Source organism: Equus asinus, chromosome 8, assembly GCF_041296235.1.
Source record: "Equus asinus isolate D_3611 breed Donkey chromosome 8, EquAss-T2T_v2, whole genome shotgun sequence".
In the NCBI taxonomy this organism is placed as follows: Eukaryota; Metazoa; Chordata; class Mammalia; order Perissodactyla; family Equidae; genus Equus; species Equus asinus.
The window spans coordinates 44,410,579-44,431,357 of NC_091797.1; the positions used below are offsets into that span (position 1 = coordinate 44,410,579).

General features: G+C 42.3%; 1 protein-coding gene across 5 annotated transcripts in view; it reads right to left on the bottom strand.

Annotated features, from left to right (window-relative positions):
* Positions 1-20,779, bottom strand: part of LOC106837800 (butyrophilin subfamily 3 member A3-like) — a 64,221-nt gene that overhangs the window by 37,532 nt on the left and 5,910 nt on the right. For 3 of the 5 annotated variants that reach the window (XM_044777058.2, XM_070515477.1, XM_070515478.1), the window contains exons 5-10: positions 20,033-20,314; positions 18,407-18,565; positions 18,201-18,221; positions 17,143-17,169; positions 16,654-16,680; positions 14,398-15,118 (exon numbers count right to left, since the gene is read on the bottom strand). In XM_044777058.2, the coding sequence (XP_044632993.1) occupies positions 14,589-15,118; positions 16,654-16,680; positions 17,143-17,169; positions 18,201-18,221; positions 18,407-18,565; positions 20,033-20,314 (1,046 nt within the window). In that variant the 3' untranslated portion in view covers positions 14,398-14,588. Of the gene's footprint in view, positions 1-14,397; positions 15,119-16,653; positions 16,681-17,142; positions 17,170-18,200; positions 18,222-18,406; positions 18,566-20,032; positions 20,315-20,779 lie in introns of those variants that run through there. The other 2 variants (XM_070515476.1, XM_070515479.1) reach the window with 2 other exon arrangements.

Below are 20,779 nucleotides of genomic sequence, written 5' to 3' on the forward strand. Positions count from 1 at the left end.
ACATTCTTATTTGGAGTGTTGCTGAGCAGCGTCCTTCACCCTCTGTGCCTTGTTTGTGCTACATGTGTATTTTCACATGTATTTGTTTCTACTCTGCCTGCAGGAGTCTGTATTCTCTGAGGTTAGACTCTGGATAGGCTGTGAATGCTGTTTCTATAAGGTGTCTTTGGGACAAACTGGTTCTACCTGTGGCCTAGAGCCACCCAAGATACTTATTTACATCTCAAGGTAATGGTGAACGCTCTTAGGGCTTTGTTGTGACCTTGGCTGATAGAATTTGATTATATTCTAACTATTTGTATTTAGGCTCTGCTGTAGACATGCCTAGTTGCTTGTGCCATATCTTTCCCCCTCTTCTTCTTAGTAACCAAACCTGGTTTTCAGGGGGTCCTGCACTGTGCCCACCCCCTTTGTAGGTAGGAGAGACCAAGGGGCTAAGTTCCAGCCAAGGATTTTTAGGTGGAAGTTATTGGGTTGTGTTTCTCAAGGTAGGTGCATATATCCTACTTTCTTCCTTCCTTTTGCCTGGAACATGGTCTTTGGAGCTGGAGTGCAAAACACATCTTGCGACCATGAAGCAACCTTGAGAATAGAAGGAACATGCTGAGATGGCAGAAAATAAAGACAGAAGGAGTCTGTGGCATGGATGCTGCTCTGAGGTGCCAGGCCAGCTCTGGTCTGCTGCTCTCGGAATTCATTTTATATGAAAGGGAAACAACCCCTGTTTTTTTTAAGACATGGGTACATCTGGTCTCTGTTATCAGCAGTAAAATACACATCTTACCTCCTCGCCCCCCTCCATCAACACTTTATCATGAAATTTTTAAAAGATAGATCAAAATTAAAAGTATTTTTGGAATAACACCATATATATCTATCTAGAATCAACAGTGAACATTTTACTGTAATTATATTATTATAATGTATCCTTAGGTTTATTCACCTATTAATTCATATTTATTTATTTATGTCCATCCTTATTTATTTATTTCTTTGGTGTCTTTAAAGCAAGTTTCACACAAAATTCACTTTCCCTTGGAAACTTCAGCACACCTGTCAGGTAGACGAATACAGTTCTGAAATACTTGGTTCAACAATGTTGTATTTGCAAGATAAATGTAGGAGTACCTTTCAGTTATATAATCTAAAATGATCAGCGGGGTATTTTTATCTGGGTATCTTTATCTCCTAAATACCTACTCACCCCCAATGATACTGACAATCTGTCCCCAGGTACCTGGCCACTACTGATAAGAGTTAGGCTCCCTCCAGGAGGCTGTGTAAGCAGAGGCTCCAGGACCGCCTCTCAGGAACAACTTGAGACAGGGACAAGCACTGCCTCAGGGCCCTTCTTTCCATTCCCTGGCATCTGCTGAGAGAAGTGCTCTATTCTCCTCTCTAACCCCAGGAAGGGAATCGATGTTCTGGAGGAACTATAAGATATAGGGCCTCACAAATCACTTGACGAAAAGCAGCAATAAAATCACTTGTGAAAAAAGTTGTGGGGCCAGCCTGGCACCATAGTGGTTAAGTTTGCGTGCTTCACCTTGGTGATCCAGGGTTCGTGGGTTTGGATCCCGGGTGCAAACCTACATACCACTCATGAAACCATGCTGTGGTGGCGTCCCACATACAGAATAAAGGAAGATTGGCACAGATGTTAGCTTAGTGACAATCTTCCTCAAGCAAAAAGAAGATTGGTAACAGATGTTAGCTAAGGGCCAAACTTCCTCACCAAAAAAATTAAATAAATAAAATAAATAAAGAAAGAAGATATAGAGATGGCCAACAGGCACATGAAAAGATGTTCAACATCACTACTTATTAGAGAAATGAAAATCAAAACTACAATTAGATATCACCTCACATGCATCAGAATGGCTATATTTAATAAGAAAAAAATTAACGTGTTGGAAAGGATGTGGAGAAAGGGGAACCCTCATACACTGTTCGTGGCAATGCAAACTGGTACAACCATAGTGGAAAACAGTATGGAGCTTTCTCAAGAAATTAAAGGTAGAAATACCATATGATCCAGCTATTCCACTACTGGGTATTTACCCAAAGAACATGTAATCAATAATTCAAGAAGTTTTATGCACTCCTATGTTTATCACATTATTATTCACAATTGCCAAGATGTGAAGCAACCCCCAAAGCCCATCAATGCATTAACGGATAAAGAACACATGTTGTATATACACAATGGAACACTACTCACTCATACAAAAGAAAATATTGTGCCATTTGCAAGAACATGGATGGACCTTGAGGGTATTATGTTAAGCGAAGTAAGTCAGACAGAGAAAGACAAACACCCCATGATTTCACTGGTGTGGAAGAAAAACAACTAAATACACAGAAAGGAGAACAAATAGTGGTTACTAGTGGAAAAGTGGGTTGGGGAAGGGCTAAAAGGTAAAGAGACACATATGTACGGCGACAGATAAAAAGTAGAGTATTGGTGCTGAATTAATTAATTAATTAGTTAATGTTAAAAAAAGACCCCAAAGAAGCACCTGAAAATGTAGCAGGTGAAATGTTCTTGGCAACCGACACAGAACAAAAAATTTTCTCTTAAAATATTGTATTAAAAAAAGATGAGACCCTTAAAAGCTATGCCTTTTTATCCAAGAACTATTTTGTTGCTGTATCCATAAATTTTGATATCATGGTTTTCTTGTTTTCAAGTAGTCTAACTACAGCTTTTCTGTCCTTTTCCATATTTGTTATTAAGGATAATTTATATTTATTTACTTACTTTGTTCCTTTTTCTGTATTCCAGAGAATTTGGCTTGTACAAATTCTTCTTTTGGGACTTTATTGAGCTTGTGACTTATTGTGTAATAATAACAGCTAATATTAAAAAAGGGTATTATTTAGAAATATTTTAAGAAGTTGTTTATATGCAGATTTTATTTAATTCTCACAATAATCCTATGATATAGGTATGATTATACAGATGAAGACACTGATGTTTAGAGAAATTGAATGACTTACCCAAGATTACACAGTTCTAAGAGCCACTCGTTAAGCCCAAGATAAAAGCCAAATTAAAGATCAGGCAAATTGGCAATGACCCAGGTTACCACGTTATAAAGGGGGATTTATTACTTTGCCATAGAAAAGTACCACACACTGGGAGGCTTAATCAACAGACAGATGTTGCCTCAAAGTTATGGAGGCTGGAAGTCTAAGATCAAGGTGTTTTCAGGATTGATTTCTTCTAAGAGATGTGAGAGAAGGCTGTGTTCCATGTTTCTCTCCTACGTTATGATGGTTTGTTGTCAATTTGGCATTCTTTGGCTTAGAGAAGCATCACCCTGATCTCTGCCTTCATCTTCACATGGCATTCTACCCTGTGCCTGTCTCTGTTTGCAAATCTGCCTTTTTTTATAAAGAACACCAGTCATACTGGATTAGTACCCACATTAATGACTTCATCTTAACAAATTACATTTACAATGATCCTATTTCCAAATAAGGTCACATCCTGAGGTACTGGGGGTTAGGATTTGAAAATATAAACTTTGGGGGATACAATTCAGCACCTAACAAGCAGTAAATCCCCATAGAAATGAATCAAAAATCAGTTTTCAGGTCATTCAAGTTTCTGAACAGAGCTCCTTAAGTCACTGCTGCCCTGTAACTGGTACTGCTCTGAAGGAATAGACAGAGCTTCGAGAGGTCATAAAAAACAGATAAAACTCCTCGCCAGAGTTGAGATGTCTCTTCTATATTTTTCCTTGCGATAAACATAGGTAAGTCATTTGATGTGACTATGGGCAGTGCCACCATCTCTGAGATTAGCTAGGAACTTGTGCCTGATACTGTTTGCTGCAGCAGCTACAATTTTGAAACTAAATGAGGCAGAGTGCTGTTTATTGATAATAAATCATTTATTCTATAAAAATAAGTTTACACATTTCAAAAGTCCCTCCAAGAAATTATCCAGTCATAATATCATGTTTAAAGATGATACATGTTTAAAGGCAATACATACCCAAAGATATGCATGTCTATGTTCCCCAAAAACCATGTTCTGAAAAGTTCTTAATATCACCATTCCAAACAGGAAACAACTTGAATCTTGTCAACAGAATAATGGGTCAACAGTACGATAACTATCTCAAACATAATGATGAGCAAAAGAAGCCTGACATAAAAGAGTATACACTGTATGATCCTACTCATCTCAGTATCAAAACATGGACAAGCAGTTGTTGATGTCAGGGACATTTATCCTCAGGGGAGCTTGTGACTGGAAGGGACAAGATGGGACAGCTCTGGGGTACTGGTGTGGTTCTAGTTTTTGATCTGGTTACTGATTGCACGGAATGTTCAGTTTGTGAAAAAATATTGATCTACGACCTTATGACATAGATATTTTTCTTTAAGTGTATTATACTTTAATGAAAACTTAAAAATAAATGAGAATATTATATCTCTAAAGAAGAAATAAAAAATAAAAATACAAAAAGTTAAAATGTGTTAGTAGGGAGTTCATTCGTCACTGACGGGATTATAAACATAGCAGTTGGCTTGGAAACTAGAAGCACTCAGCGATAATTTATTACAATGATGTTAACCATTGCCATATACAGTCTGCTTAGATTGTGTTTGTTTAGATTTAAAGTGACAGTAAGGCAAATTTTCAAAAAAATGTGGAAATTATTTTAGAAATTACAAATCTCCATAGCATCCCCCACTCCAGTAAGACTGCAGGAGCCAATGGGAAGTCACAGGAGGTTTGGGAACTCAGAGGAGTGTAATCAGATGTCTGTTTGAGGAACATGACTCTGAAAATTCAGAATATGATCAATTCTGTGGGATCCTTTTCATCTTCCATCCAATCCTTCCCCTGTCAACTTACATAAACAAAGCAAACACCCAGATCCAGGGTGGCTTAATGACTTTTCCTTAACATCCCCTACCACAGTGACAGCTGTGGACTTCTCTGACTAAACTTGTGACTGTTATTCCAACTCACTGCCAGTATTCTTCACACCCAACATTGCCTTCCCAATCATTGTAATGTGAAAACATATTTAACAACGTTGAGGATTATGGAGAAGAATAATGCCTCCCAAATCTATGTCACTTCCCATTCTTTAATCTGTTGACATTTTCTTCAATTGCATTAGAAGTGCTGTGCATATGTAGCTTTTGGCCCTAAGACATAGACATAGAAACACACCTGCTCCTCTGTAAAGAATTCTTGAGCCTCCCATCACCATCTCACATTAAAACCAGGGAGTTCGCCTAAATGAAGATGATCACAGAAGAGGAGAGGAAGAATCTCTCCTTTATTCCTCCTAACTTTGCTCCTTCTTGGGAAAAGATCATGCTTCAGAATCCTGTTGTACCCTCTCTCTAAGACCCCAATAATAACACCCAGTAGTTATTCAGTGTTCCCCCTGCTCTAGGGGCTGTGTGCCTCCCCATGACTCAAGTGAGCCCCAGGGGGTGAGTTTTTGTTTATCCTTTATTGCAAGAAACCTGCCACAGAGGTATTATGATCCCAATTTTTGCAGGAAACAGGCTGGATCAAAGTACTGGGCTAGTGAGCTGCAAAGCCAGGGTTGAACCTGGCTCTGTCTGACTGTGAAGCCTGACCTCTGAACTTTTTCTGTCGTTCATCAGACCCTCCCCTCATTGCTTTGCCCTGTTTTGATCCTCAGCTAAGACTGGCACAGGCCGCTGGTGACCACAGCCAGCCAATGAGAGCAGGAGAGAAAAGTGTCAGCCAGCTGAGAACACATAACAGTGCAAAGGTCCTTGGCCAAAGCGCAGGAGGTCTCTGTCCTGCCCCCTGAGTTTACTTGCCCAAAGAGTAACATGAAAGGGATGATATGAGTTTCTTGTTCTCCCTCAGGGTTTCACCCAGAATGTTCCTTGCCAATCTCTCCTTTCTCTTTCTGCTTCCTCTGTCTTTCAGAACCTCCGGCTGAGTGATATGAAATGTTGAGTCTCTGGCATTTGACAGGTTTGGGTCACAGGAGCAGAAGAGCCTGGCTCAGAGGAGGGACCAGGAGAGGCCAGGCTCGGGGGTGCATAGTAGCCTCCACTCTCTGCCTGCAGAGACAGGTCAGCTGCAGATCTAGCAAAACACTGCCGCTGAGATGGGAGAAGGGCAGAGTCAGGGAGGTGACAAGGCCTCAAAATAAGCAGAAGTGTGAAAGGAGAGAAGCCAGGGTGGAGAGCTGCCTCAGAAAGGACACCCAGGTGGCCTGGGAAAAATGGAGCCTTGTTAACAGGAGCCTTCTCGACACTCGGTAAGTCCCTAGACCAGCTAAGGTTTTATAATCTTCCTCCTCAAGGTTCTAGGTTGGAGTTAAAGCAGACAAGTTCATTCAAAAAGCAGCATCATTTGTGTGCCAGGGATTGTACGAGGAACTAGAGATGTGATCCTTCTGGCCAAGAATTCACAGGCAAGTCATTCAAACAGCAAAAAGTTACCATTTACCATGTATCTGAAATCATTCTAAGTGGTTCATACATGTGTGAAATCCTGAGTCCTTAGGACAACCCTCGGAGGCAGGCACTGTTCCTCTTACCATCACCAGCCTCATCATGCCCATTTTACAGATGCAGGAAGTGATGCAGAAAGAGATTAAGTAACTTGTCACAATTAGATAGGAGTGACTCTTTCTAGACTTTGAAATCAGGCTATTGGATCCCAGAGTCTGCTGGGGGCCAAACAGCACAGACTATACTAACAAGGAGCCATGTATTGGTGCCATGATAGTGATGGGAGAGACCAGTGAGACTTCCAGGAAGGGGCAGCCTCTGAGGTGTGACTTGGAGAAAAGGAGAGAGAGAGTGACTAATATAGATAGTATCCAAGTTAAAATTTAATTTTCAGATAAACAGTAAATAATTTTTTTAAGAATGTTTAAATATTGCATGGGACAAATATAAATTAGTATCTTGTATTTTTATTTGCTAATCTGGCAACACTACACATCAGTCAGGCGTTTGCTTGTATAAAGACTGCGTGTCAGGGGTTGAGGGTGTGGAGAAGATGAGACTGTAGAGCCAGATGGGGGCAGGTCATAGAGGGCCTCGGACACCATGTGTAGTATTTTATACTTTATTCTCATGGAAGGATTTAAGTGAAGAGGGAATCAGAGGCCTAGGTTGAATGTATGTTCTGTGAAGGTCTCAGGACAATGTGGTGGAAGGACAGTTAAGGAAACAGGAAGTAGCAAAACTACTGTGACAGTCCAGGGGGGAACTTACAGTAACATGGACAGAGGCCACAGGACTGAAGAGGAGGGGCATTTCCAAGAGGTTATAAAGAGAAGGAAACAGGGCTGGCTTCACAGGGTGTCACCTGTGCAGTTGCACAGGACCCTACGCTCAGAAGGGCCCCACACTTGGTTTAATGCTCTGCTGTTGCCATCTTGGAATTCTTAATAATTTTATCTGAACTTGTGGGGTTTTAAAATTAAGATACAGTTTACATATAATACTATATTTGTTTCAGATCTACAACGTAATGACTAAATATTTGCATACATTATGAAATGATCATAAGAAGTCTCGTTAACATCCATTACCCACATGGAGTTACAAATGGTTTTCTTGTGATGAGAACTTTTACAATCTACTCTCTTAGCCACTTTCCAGTAACAATCCAGTATTATTAACTACAGTCACCATGCTGTATTTTACATCCCCATGACTTATTTATTTAGTAACTGGAAATTTGTACCTTTTGACTCCCTTCATCCATTTCACCCACCTCTACCCCCAACCCCTGCCTCTGGCAACCAACAGTCTGTACTCTGTATCTAAGAGTTCAGGTTCTTGGACTTTTTAGAGATTCGACATACAGGTGAAGTCATATAGTATTTTTCTTTCTCTATCAGACTTATTTCATTTAGCTTAATGAGGTCCAATTACGTTGTCACAAATAAAATTTTCTTCTTTCTTATGACTAAATAATATTTTCTTTACCACATTTTCTTTATCCATTCTTCCACCATTGGATGCTTTGGTTGTTTCCAAATCTTGTCTATTGTAAATAATGCTGCGATGAACATTGGGCACAAATAGCTTTTCAAGTTAGTATTACTGTTTTCTTCAGATAAATACCTAGACGTGGAATTGCTGAATCATATGGTAGTTCTATTGTTAATTTTTTGAGGAACCTCCATACTGTTTTCCGTAGTGGCTACACCAATTTACATTCCCACCAACAGTGCACAAGGGTTCTATTTTCTGCACGTCCTCACCAACACTAGTTATTTCCTGTCTCTAGATGATCGCCATTCTATTAGGTGTAAGGCAATATCTCACTGTGGTTAGGATTTGCATTTCCCTGATCATTAGTGATGTTGAGCACCTTTCCATGTACCTGTTGCCCATCTGTATGTCTTCTTTGGAAAAATGTCTATTTGGTTCCTCTGCCCATTTTTAAGTTGGATTGTTTGTTTTCTTTACCACTGAGTTGTATGAGTTCTTTATATATTTTGGATAGTAACCCCTTGTCAAATATATGATTTATGAACATTTTCTCCAACTCAGTAGGTTGTCTTTTCACTTTGTTGGTGGTTTCCTCTGCTGTGCAGTTTTCAATTTGATCTAGTCCCACTTGATTATTTTTGCTTTTGTTGCCTTTACTTTTGATGTCAAGCATGGCAACACCTGTTTTTTTTTTTTTTTCACAATTAGCTTGGAGTATCATCTTCCATACCTTCACCCTCAGTCCGTGTTTGTCTTTGGGGCTAAGATGTGTTTCCTGGAGGCAGCATATTGTTGGGTCTTGTTTTTTAATCCATCCTACCACTGTGTCTTTTGATTGGAGAATTCAACGCATTTACATTTAGAGTGATTATTGACATCTGAGGGCCTAATGCTGCCATTTTGTTTCACATTTTCCAGTTCTCCTGCATTTCCTCTGTTTCTCTTCCATGTATTTTGGACTAGCAATTCAGTTAGGTAGTGTTCTATGCTGGTTTTCTTAGTTTTCTCCTTATTTATAATTTGTATCTCTGTTCTAATTATTTGTTTATTGGTTACCATGTGGTTTGCATAAAAAATCTCATAGATGAGATTGTCCATTTTCTGATAGCCTCTTATTTTCTCAGACTAAACTGGTTCCATAGCTTTCCTCTTCTGCTTCTAAGTTATTATTGTCACACCTTATTTCATCTTGCGTTGTGAGTTTGTTGTTAAAATGACAAGATTATATTTGTTCTTGGTGTTTTCCTTCCTTTTATCTTTACTCTTATAATTAAGCACTTGCTAACCTGTTCTGATGGAGAGCTGCAATCTTCTGATTTTGTCTATCTACTTATCTCCTTGCTCAGGGTTTTGTAACACCTTTCCTTTTTTTTTTCAGCTATGGGGGCCTTCCTGAGGATTTCCTGCATGTGGGGGTGGTTCTTGTGGCAATGAACTCCCTTAACTTTTCTTTATCTTGGAAAGTTATTATTTCTCCATCACATTTGAAAAATATTTTCCCTGGATAGAGTATTCTTGGCTGAAAGTGTTTTTCTTTCAGAATTTTGAATATGTCATTCCATTTTCTCCCAGCCTGTAAGGTTTCTGCTGAGAAACCCACTGACAGCCTGATAGGTGTTCCTTTGTGGATAATTTTCTTCTGCCTTGCTGCCCTTAATATTTTTTCTTTGTCATTGACTTTTCCCAGCTTTACTACTGTATGCCTTGGGGTTGGTCTTTTTACATTGATAAAGTTTGGAGATCTATTGGCTTCTGTAAGGTGGATTTCCAGCTCTCTCCCAAGTTTTGGGAGTTTCTCAGCTATTTATTTCTTTGAACTATCTTTCTGCTCCATTCTCTTTCTCTTTTCCCTCTGGGATACGTATAATCCTTATGTTGCATTTCCTAATTAAGTCGGATATTTTTCATAGAGTTTCTTCATTTCTTTTTAGTCTTAGCTCTCTCCTCTTCTATCTGAAGCATTTCTACATTCCTGTCCTCCAGACTGCTGATGCTATCCTCCATATTATCAGCACCACTGTTTAGGGAATCCAGATTTTTCTTTATCTCATCCATTGTGTTCTTCACCTCCAACATTTCTGATTGGTTCCTCTTTATAGTTTCAAGCTCTTTTGTGACATAGCTCCTGAACTCGTTGAGTTGTCTATCTGTATTATATTTTAACTCATTGAGTTTTTTAATGAAAACTATTTTGAATTCTTTGTCATTTAGGTTATATATTTCTGTGTCTTCAGGATTGATTTTTGGGTACTTGCCATTTTCCTTCTATTCTGGAGATTGAATATATTTTTTCATACTGCTTGATGGCATGGATTTGTGCCTCCGCATATAGATAGAATTTGGTCACGGTTTCTGCTTACTGCCACTGGGGAGAAGGGCCAGGAGCTGGGTCTTCTATTCCCACTAGGATCCCCTCCAGCTGTTCCTCTCCAAGCCTAGGCCACCTCTTGGGATCACAGTGGCCCTGTGGGGTCTCCCACTAACTGTGGGAATAATCACACGGGGGCTTCAGGTTGCTGCCACATGCCTCACAGACCCATCAAGAAAATGTGCTCCCCTCTTAGGCACTGCAGCAGTGGTATGGGATTCTGAGGCGGCTGGGAGCTTGTTCGCCAGATTCATGGCTCTGCCACCATCTGGTCCTAGGTCATACCAGCTATTATGCTTGAAGGGTGGGACCCCCCGCCCCCCTTGGCCCTGGGCCAGAACCTCTCCCTGTGGCTGTTGTGGGATTGTGGACTCTCCCACTGGTCAAGAGAGTGATCACACAGGGGCTCAGGGATGCAGCTGCCTTCTCTCACAGTCTTGCCAGTTGCAATGCACCTTTGGGGCTGCTATGATACTGTGGACATTTGCAGTAGATGAGGGCACTTTCCCCCAGGCTGCAGATATGCTGCCATCTGTTCGTAGGTCACACCAGTGTTTGTGCTTGGTGGGAGGGGCCTTCCCACTGGGTAAGAGCCCGAGTCACTCCCTTGGGCCACAGTGGGACTGCAGACATTCCCACTGGACCTAGAGCAATCATGCTGGGGCTCAGGGTTGTTGACACACACTTCCACAGTCCCACTGGGTCTCACTTTCCCCTTTGGGGCTGCAGCAGAGCTATGGGTATTTAAGACAGCCAGAGGATTGTTGACCCCGACTTGCAGCTGAGCCACATCTGCTCCTAGGTCACACCAGCCTTTCAGCTTGGTAGGCGAGGCATCCCCATTGGGTCTGAGCCCAAATTACTCCCTGGGGCTGTAGTGGGACTGTGGGCTTTCCCACTGGACCAAAGAGTAATCATGGGGCGCTCAGGGCTGCAATCACTTGTTTCCATAGCCGCACCAAGGTGCATGCTCACCCTTGGGGCTATGAGCACTTTAGTAGGAGAGCAGTTGCTCATATGTACTGGCTGTCTTAGGCTGGAGAGTTCTCATCTATCTCCACCTCCTCCCTTGGGGTAGTTCATCCACCTTCCGATATATAGCAGCATGGGTCTCTCAGGCATCATGAGGTGCTGTGTGGCTACCCTCCATTGATCAATGAATGTCCATTTAGTTGTAGTTCGAAGAGGGGGAGACAAAGAGAACCACTCACTCTGCCATGCTGCTGATGCCACTCTCAAACTCTCTCCTTCTTGAATTATTTTCTCTGCATGTCAGCTTCAGCCTATCTTATCTGTAAATTACCTTTGTTTTGCTTCTTTAGACAACACTGTGGATGGAAAATGCCTTCCCACAGCACCCATGCATACCTGCTATTAACCAGGTATAATTCATTTCATATCACTGAGCCATTCAATCAAAATATGCAAGAAATGACCTCTGGTGTAGTCTGGGCCAGATGTCCATCACAGGTGCAGTCTACATCAGAGGGTAGTTGGGCCACGTTATGTGGACATGTTTTGGAAGACAGGAAGTCACCACTGCTAAATGGATGGGAGTTGAGGGAGGGCAGACAGGTCTTAACAGGCATTCAGCATATTCTCAGAGGCAGAACTTTATAAATAAATTCTGTTGATGCCCAATCCCATAGCCCCTTGTTCTACTTTAAGATAACAACTCTCCAGGTGTTTGCCTTTCTTCTTCTCCACCTGAGAGCTTTATCTAACGCCAATGACGCTTGCTGCTTTGCATATACAAAGCCCAAACTCGAAGTGCAGGGGAGGTAACACTCCAGGGGTCACCTTCAACCAATGGGGGATGGGAGTACTGTATCAATGGCCCAGGTTCCCCACCCCTTTTAGAAGGATTCTGAGGTATATCCCAAAATTTCACATGGTTTCTCAGAGTGTCCTGGGTGGGATCCTGCCAAGTTGCCCACATGATAACCAAAATTAATGTTCCCTGAATGACATTTGTCACTTAGTTGGCTTTTTTCGTTTTATTTATTTCCAAACTTGGGTTTCCTGGGGACATTTCCCAAATAGACCACATGAAACCAAGGCTTTGACTCAGAGTCAGTTTTTCAAGAACCCAAACTAAGAGATGGGATTAGGTAGAAATTGCACAGAACATTGTGTCCAACAGTGAGAATTATCTTTTCTGGAGAAGTACACTCTGACATATACACCTGAGTCTAGCAAGTGAAGAAAGGGCTACAGATAAATTTTCCAAAGATTCACAGGAATCTCCAATCATGGAGGCCCTTAGTCTATATAGGGGCCTACCAGGATGGAGGTCTCATTCTCCTTCAGAGTGAGCCAGGCTGTGAATATGGTAAGTGCAGTAGGCTAAATAGTCAACACTATCATCTCTGCAACCTGTGAATATGATACATTACATGGCAAAAGGAACCTGACAGATGGAATTAGGGTTTTGGACCTTAAAGTAGGAAGATTATCCTGGGTTCTTAGTAAAGTTATCCTGGATTATCTGAGTAGACTCAATCTAAACACATAAGTTCTTAAAAGTGGAAGAAGTCAGAAGAGTCAAGCAGAGTCAATGGAAAAAGAATCAGAAGAGATTCAAAGATTGAGATGGACTCAACCTGCCATTGATGCTTTGAAGATGGAGGAAGAGGGCCATAAACCAAGGAAGGTAGCAGCTTCTAGAAGCTGGAATAGCCCTCAGCTGACAACCATCAAGGAATGGCAACCTTGTCCTAGAACTGCATGAAACTGAATTCTGCCAAAAATCTGTGTAAGCAAGTAAACAAATTCTTCTCTAAGGCCTCCAGAAAGGAACACAGCCTGCATACACCTTGATTTTAGCCCAGTGTGATCCGTGTTGGACTTCTGACCTACGGAAATGTGAGATAATTAATTTATGATGTTTTAGGTCCTGAAATTTGTGGTACTTCATTATGGCAGCAATAGAAAACTAATACAATCAGAACTTTGTGAAAAAACTGCAATGAGGTAAACTGCGACACCTTAGGAAATAAACTGTAAGTGATTAAATTCTAGAAAGAGCTCAGTTGAAAATGAAGATTAGTAACAAATCCATTTAACAAATGTAACTTGACAACCACATGCTGGGTAGGGGATATACAGTGGTGACCAATAATGGTGATGATAATGAAGAGTAACCTTTCACCAGCATCCATCAGTTGAAAGGAACAACTGTGAACATTAGAGAATGATCAGGGGTGGAAATATCCCTTTCCTGGAGACAGTTTCTAAAGTGTGATAAAAATATCACTAGAGTTCATCTACCTTCCTTCCTCCCAAATTCTTATTCCACAGACAATCTTTAGGTGCTCAGTTAGGCTTCCTAGAGACCTTCAAAGTAGCAGGATTGGTTCTGGCTCCATGATCACGCATCACATTGACAGAGTGGGTACACATGTGCCCATTATTAGTTAAGAGTTTGGCCTCTAGTCCCTTCACATCCTGTATGATGCAGTCCCTGTGAATTCATTCTCTGGACCACGTCACCCTGAATCCATTGAAGCACCTGGCCTTGGCTCTGACAACCGACCTTGAAGGAACCAAGTAGATTGTGGCCTCTACGGTCACCTACAGTGATCCTTACCCTGGGGTGCCCTGGGAAGGGAAACTCAGGGATGCCTGTGGTCCCTTCACCACAGAGGCAGAGGGTCTGGAGAATAAAACAGGCAAGGGGGTAGGGGTAGGGCAGGTGTCAAACCTCTCCTGGCAGCACAACTTTCTCTGTCAATAACAAGATACTCAACTTGGCCCTGCCTCAGTTTCCACATTCTTGAAATGAGACTACCTCACAGAGTCATTGTAGCAACTAAACGAGTGAAATTCACTTAAAGCATTTAGCACAGCACCCAGGATATTTTAAGTTATCTATAAATGTTAGTTATTTTTGTTCAAATCCAAGTTCTCACTCACTTGCTGAGTCAATTTTAAAAAGTTAATTCACTTTTTTGCATCCCTGTTTCCTTGTCTACAGAAAGGAGACAATAAAGTGGTACCAAACTCAACTGTCATATGGAATAATGGAATTAATATGAGTGAAGTGCTTCACACAGTGTGGGCATTTAGTAAGTATTTTATTGTCATGATGTGTTGCTGTTAAGGAGGAGGCCCTCAGCTCCAGGCTGGGCAGGAAAAGCAAGGCTGTTACTTCAACCTGAGGGTCCCCATTCCCATCAGCAGAGACTGGGGTCACTGGGGTCTACAGGGAAAGATCAGACACTAGTTCAGTAACCAGGGAACTCTGCACTCATGTGAGTGCTGGGCAAATTGTTAAAGCAGTGGGATCAAAAGTACAAACTTCAAAAATAGGCCGCAGAGGGCCAGAGAATGTGGCACGCAGGAAGGTGTAGATGTGAGATCCATCCAGGGCATTGTAGAATGAGACCTCACCACTCTCATAGTCCAGGAATACCCCCACTCTTTGAGGAGGGTTGGCAATTGTCAGGTTGGTCCGAGGGCCAGAGAAAGCATGATAGTCATTCCCATGAGACAGCTCCATAGTCCAGAATCCATTCCGGGGGTTTATAGAAACACGATATTTCCTCTCCACATTCTCCCTACACACCCCCAGAAGCCACTGTTTCCTGCCCCCCACCTCCACCTCCCAGAAATGTCTCCCTGATGTGAAGCTTTTGCATCCAAGCACAAAGTTAAAGTAATCAAATCTCTTAGGATTGTCTGGTACATTCTGTGGTTTAACTGCCAGCTTCAGGCTCCTCTGGTCCTCAGAAACAAGGAGTAGGGGGTTTGCTGTGTCTGGATCAAGAATCACATCCTCTGCGGAAAGTTGGAGCACAGACCATGGGGTCAGCCACTGTTCCTAGACCTCAGAGCCTCAGACTCCAAGACCTGGGTCTGGCTGAGGAGGTCTGAGTCCAGTGTCCAGTGTCCCCAGTCAGCCCTGAATGTAACTCTCTCAATAATAGCAAACAAAAGGCCCAGGTGTCTTGTGTTCAGTGGCCAGGAATGCTGAGGGTCAGGGTCTGCCTAACTCGACATCTCAAGCTGGCTGCGTCCTTCCATATTTTTTCTTACTTCCCTCCACAAATTGACTTTACCCACCTGTGCTTTATAATTATATAGATTTACATTTTAATCCTTGCTTTACCACTCATGAGCTGAGTTACTTTTCCTTTTCTATAGTCTCTCTTTCTATAAACACAAGGTATACAATGTCTTTCAGCCTCAATTTCTGTATCTGGAAAATGGGGATAAAAATCCTAATCTCTAAAGTAGAAAAAGACAGCACAAGTTTTATATGTAGCACAGGGATGGTCCTGGAGAAGGAGCCTTGATAACATAATAGCTCCATGCCTTTTCTGTGCTAGAGGCCATGTTGGGGACTTTCTTTGCTCCCAGATCCACTCTTCACCTTTCTCTACCCTCTTCTGGGCCCCAGGAATCTAGCCTCTACAGACAACATCACTGGGTGCTCTTGACTGTGGTTACCTGTTGGGTTTGGCTAATGGGAGGTGCTAATTGGAAGCAGAAGGAAAAGAGAAGCACAGCGTTTGTTTCCCCTACTTCCTCCCTGCCAACATCAGATAGTGATGCTCTAGCAAAGGCATGACTCCTCTCAGGCAGCCCTGGCCTTGAGCTACAGCTTCCTCTGGGCTCCAGTGACTGCTCCCTCTCTCTATTCCTTCAAGCCTAGGGGTGGTGACACCTCCCCACTATTGTGAGCCCTGGAGCACTTCACATTCCCTTGTTGATTTTCCTTAATCCCACTCCCATCTCTGTAAAGTATTCCTTTCCTAAACCTTTTTCAGCCACCCAGTTTGAACATGCCATCTCTTTCTTGTTGGTTTTTGAACAAAACACATTCATCACCTCATTTAGTTTTTACCTCAGCCCTCACATAATAGGGATTATGATCATCATTTAAAACTGAAGAAACTAAACTTTAGAAACATTAAGTTACTTTAGGACACACAGCAGCAGGAGGTGGCATAAAAAGCTTGAGAAAAGCAAAGGCCTTAGCTCATTGCCTTCTCTCCTTGGTCATTCCACATCCTCACTGTCCCTGCAGTATTATTTCACTCTGCCTCTCCTTCCCTCAATCTACCCTTTATGCCTCTTCCTTCCCATGAAGATCTGTGGAAGCCAGGAGAGCAATCCTCCCTGGTTCTCTGGGCTCTCAGCAGGAAGGCCCTGGAGATGGACTAAGGTTTGAGATGAGGACCTCAAATCACACACCCGGAACTCTCCCCGTCATGAGGAATTTTGTTCCCAGAATCTTGAAAGTTGGAGAAGAAAATAGGCGTATGGTCCCTCAGGTTGTTGTCCTAGGGAGCATACAGTGATTCACTCACCAGCTTGGAAGAGGGCCATCTTCCATTCTGAAAGGCAGGAGACACAGATAAGGAAAAGGCGTTATTTGTGTTCTTCCTCCCACCCATTCTCCTCACTAAGCCTTTTCTCTCTCTCTTTCTTCAGTCTCTTCCAATGTGCAGCTTCCTTCATCTACAGCTCTGCTGAATCAGACATACGACATCTCAAAAACAGTGGACGTCCTTCCCTCCATCATGATGGAGCTGCAGCTGACACGGTCAGGCTTTGCTATGGTTTGGGCATGTGTGCCAGCAGGGTGAGGGGTGGCTGAAAATGCCCAGATGTTTTATCTGGAAGGTCCTTTCTGAGGCTCCAGAAAAGCAGGGGTGAAATTCCCCACAGAAAATGAGCCTCTGGGCTAGATCTTCAGTATTCTTACTGAGAATGCCAACGTGTCACATAGCAGAGAAAAGGTTTAAATGCTTAGTACACATGTGCTGGGAAGCTTAGAGAACATCATGGTCACTCACCAGCATAGTCCTGAGACTTCTCTCCACCTACAATGGAAGAAAGGTAGAGATGCCACCTGAAACATGTCATTTCTGAGTCATTTCCTTTCTCTTGTTTTACATCCATGTAATTGTTCTTTTTGACCCTGAACCCCACCCTTCCCATCTTCTCCCTCTGCCTGCTCAATTCTCTCCTCCCCTCTCCTCCTTCATACCATATCTGAGAACATAAATTGCATGCTGATGATACCACAGCCACTATGTAAGTGCTTTCCCAGCTGAGACCCGGCAGATCTATTCTGTACGTATCTATGCTCCCATACCTGGGTGTGGGTGTTACTGTGTGTACACGAGTATGCGTATGTGTACTAGAATCCATCGATCTCAAGCTGTATTACGTCCTCTCTACTTCTGAGGAAAATAGGGCAACTTAATGTGGAAATTTCAGATTCTATATTTTAAATGTAGTTGTAATAAATCCATGACAACTGAGACACTGTGGCCACTCCTTTGCTTAAGACACACTTTTCCCTCTCCTTCTTCTCTGATTTTCTCATTCTTTTAAACTTTTCATTCTTTGTTTTCTTCTCAGCAGGGTACAGATTACGTAAAGCAACTAGTGAGGTTCCTAGCATAGGGAAGGCACTTTATCCAGGGGGTTATATCCCTTCCTGCTCCTTTCTTTTCAAATGCACCCTGGATATTCCCTGTTGACTTGATGGGCTGATGAGCCTGTAAGCCCCTCCTGGAAAGAGACTGAAGCCCCTTTTCTCCACTAAAAAAAAATACTCCCCACTGTTTCTCCCAGTTCACCCACTCTTATTTCTTTCCCTTCTAAAGGCATCTGGGATATTTCTCAGTCCTAGAAAGAGTTAAGGGTGAGGAAACCAGCTGCAAAATATCGGAGTGGAGAGTCTTAGATGCAAATTCAGAGAAAATATCAGAGCCACTGAGGCATGAGCCATGACAGGCAGTCTATCTCTCTTAAGTTTGCAATGGAAGAAACCTGAAGAGTCATGAAACAGCTTAATGCAGAGATACCAAGACGTGAGTTGACCCCTGGGGGAATCTGAACTTACGCAGTACAAGCTGGAGGTACTCTGGAAAATAAGCAGGAAAAAAAAAAGACACTACTGTTATGGGGATTGAATGGGGAGGACTTTTGGAAAATAAAACTTACAAATGACCCAGTGCAGGGGTGGGTGCCTGGGGTGGGGATGGGGTGAGATCCTGGGGGGCACCCTCCCCTAAGCCAGTGCCTCAGGTTCTCTCCCTGATTTGATACCTCTTGCCCTTCGTTCCTGCTCCTTTTCTGCTTGCTCTTTCTCTTTCTCCTTATGCTGTTGCCAGACGAAGTAACAGGCCACTGTGAGAAGCAACAGCAAGACTGGGAGGGTCCCCGCCAGTGTGGAGATCCAGGGCCAGGCTCTCCAGAAGAAGGGGTCTGCAATGGAATAGAGCGTTAGCCTCTCACCCCCAGGGCTGGAATCATAGAGTTGATCTCATGATGTTAAATGATCTTTCTCCTCCAAAAGTCTCAGGGAACTTTGGGGAGGACTTCGGTAAACTCTTACTACAAAATAGTCTATTACTTATCTTGAACTGTCTGCTTCTCACATGTGAATAGGAGTTACTTGAGCATCAGAATCAAATGTTTTTTCTACGTTAATTTTTCAATAGGTCAAATGTACATGGTTCAAATATCGAAAAAGTCTAAAAGTCTTCCAAGTCCCTCCTCCCTACCCCCATTTATTAGCCTCTCATTAGTCAGCTTAATATGTGGTTAAGAATAGGAATGTTGGGGCTGGAGGGCCTGCATTAAAATTCTGGCTCCTCCATTTAACTGGCAGTGTGATCTTGGACTAATTACTTAACTGCTCTGTTCATGGTGTCCTAATCTATAACATGGGGGTAATAATAGGACCTCACTCATAAGGTTAAAGGATTAAATTAATGCTTATAAAGAGCCTGACATACAGTGAATACTTGTATTATTTATTTTTATACCAAAGACAGCATTCTATACAAACTGGTCTGCGGGTGGCTTTTTCTCTTCATCATGGAGATCTTGCCGTATTATTATACAGAGAATGTCTGTGTCTTCTTTCCCAGCTGTGCAGTATTCTGTTGCATAGAAGTTCTTGTGCATAGTTTCTAACTTTTTGCTATTGTAATTAATGCTACAAGAAATAGCCTTTTACATGAGTCATTTCATACAGGCAAGTACCTCTGTCAGAGAAATTCCCAGAAGTGGGATTTTGGATCAATATTTATTAAGTAATTTGGAGAAATTCCACTTATTGCCCCCAATAGAAGTTGTGCCAATTTGTACCAAAAACATACCAGATTGTCCCAATAAATTTCTAAAAGTAACGGTCTCCCCACATTCCTGCCACGAGAGTGTGTTATCTGCCACCTCAATTTTGTTTTCCTTTGTTTTGTTGCCAATCTCACAAGTGGAAATGTTTTCATACACATTCTTCTATTGCATGAGATAGGACAACATCTTGTATTATTTCCTTTTTTGTGAACTAATAATTCATATCCTTTGCTCATTTTCTATTGCATTGCTTTATATTTTAAGGATATTAGTTCTTTCCATAAGATACCAGTTGTGCATATTTTTTCCAGTTTTATCATTTGTCTTTGCTTAAGGGTCTGATCTTTACCATATTCCCCTAATTCACATTGCCTATCACAGTTCCTGGCACAAAGGAAATAGTAAATATTTGTGACATAAACAGCTTTTGGAGAAAAGAAACATCCCTGGTGTAAGAAGAAAGCTCTGGATCCTGCTCTGTGCCTTATATTCACTGCAGAGACCCAAGTCAGCAACAGAGAATCACACATCCTCCTTCTTTCAATGGCCACAGCTCAGCACAGTGTATCTGAGGCTAAGTGGGGTACTGACCTGCGATGGAAATCCTGGTGGTCTTTTCCTGGTTGAGGAGGGGATTTCTGATGATACAGGTCACCCCTTCCCTAGAGCTGCCATTCAGGATCACAGATGCTGTGACTGCATACAGACCTGCTCTATTTTCATGCAAAGATGCTGCCCGAGCTGGCATGTCCTCTCCATTGACATCTCTCCACTGTATTTCCGGTTGGGGATACCAGTCGGTGGACATGCACTCCAGATGGATCCCTCCATCCTCATAACCCTTCATCTCAATATCAAGATCAGAACCCAGTGCTGTGGAAGGATAAATGAGCCTGAATTCTTTTCAAAGAAGCCTCCTGTATTGATGAGAGTTTCACCAGGAATCCAATGACACACTCACATTAGATAATTCAATGGGAGTTTCATTAAGGAGCTATTTACAAAAGTGTGGTCATGGTGAGGGGAAAATTACATGGGATGGTACAATACCCCAGGGCCAGGAACAATGGAGCTATTACCACCCACCTCTAAACCCAAAGGAGGGTGGAAAAGAAGCCATTTGGAAGACCTAAAAAAATAAAGTCATGTAGTGAGGGCAGTCAGCTGGAAAGGTCCTGCAGGGAGAAAACTGGGAGGAGAAGTACCTAGACCGCTCTCTCCTCTCTCACTTCTCTCATCTTCTGCAATGGCTCCTCATTGACCAAATCCAGCCAGAAGCCACAGGGCAAGAGAGTGCCCTGACACAGAGAAATGCAACCCTTGATATCTGAACATCAG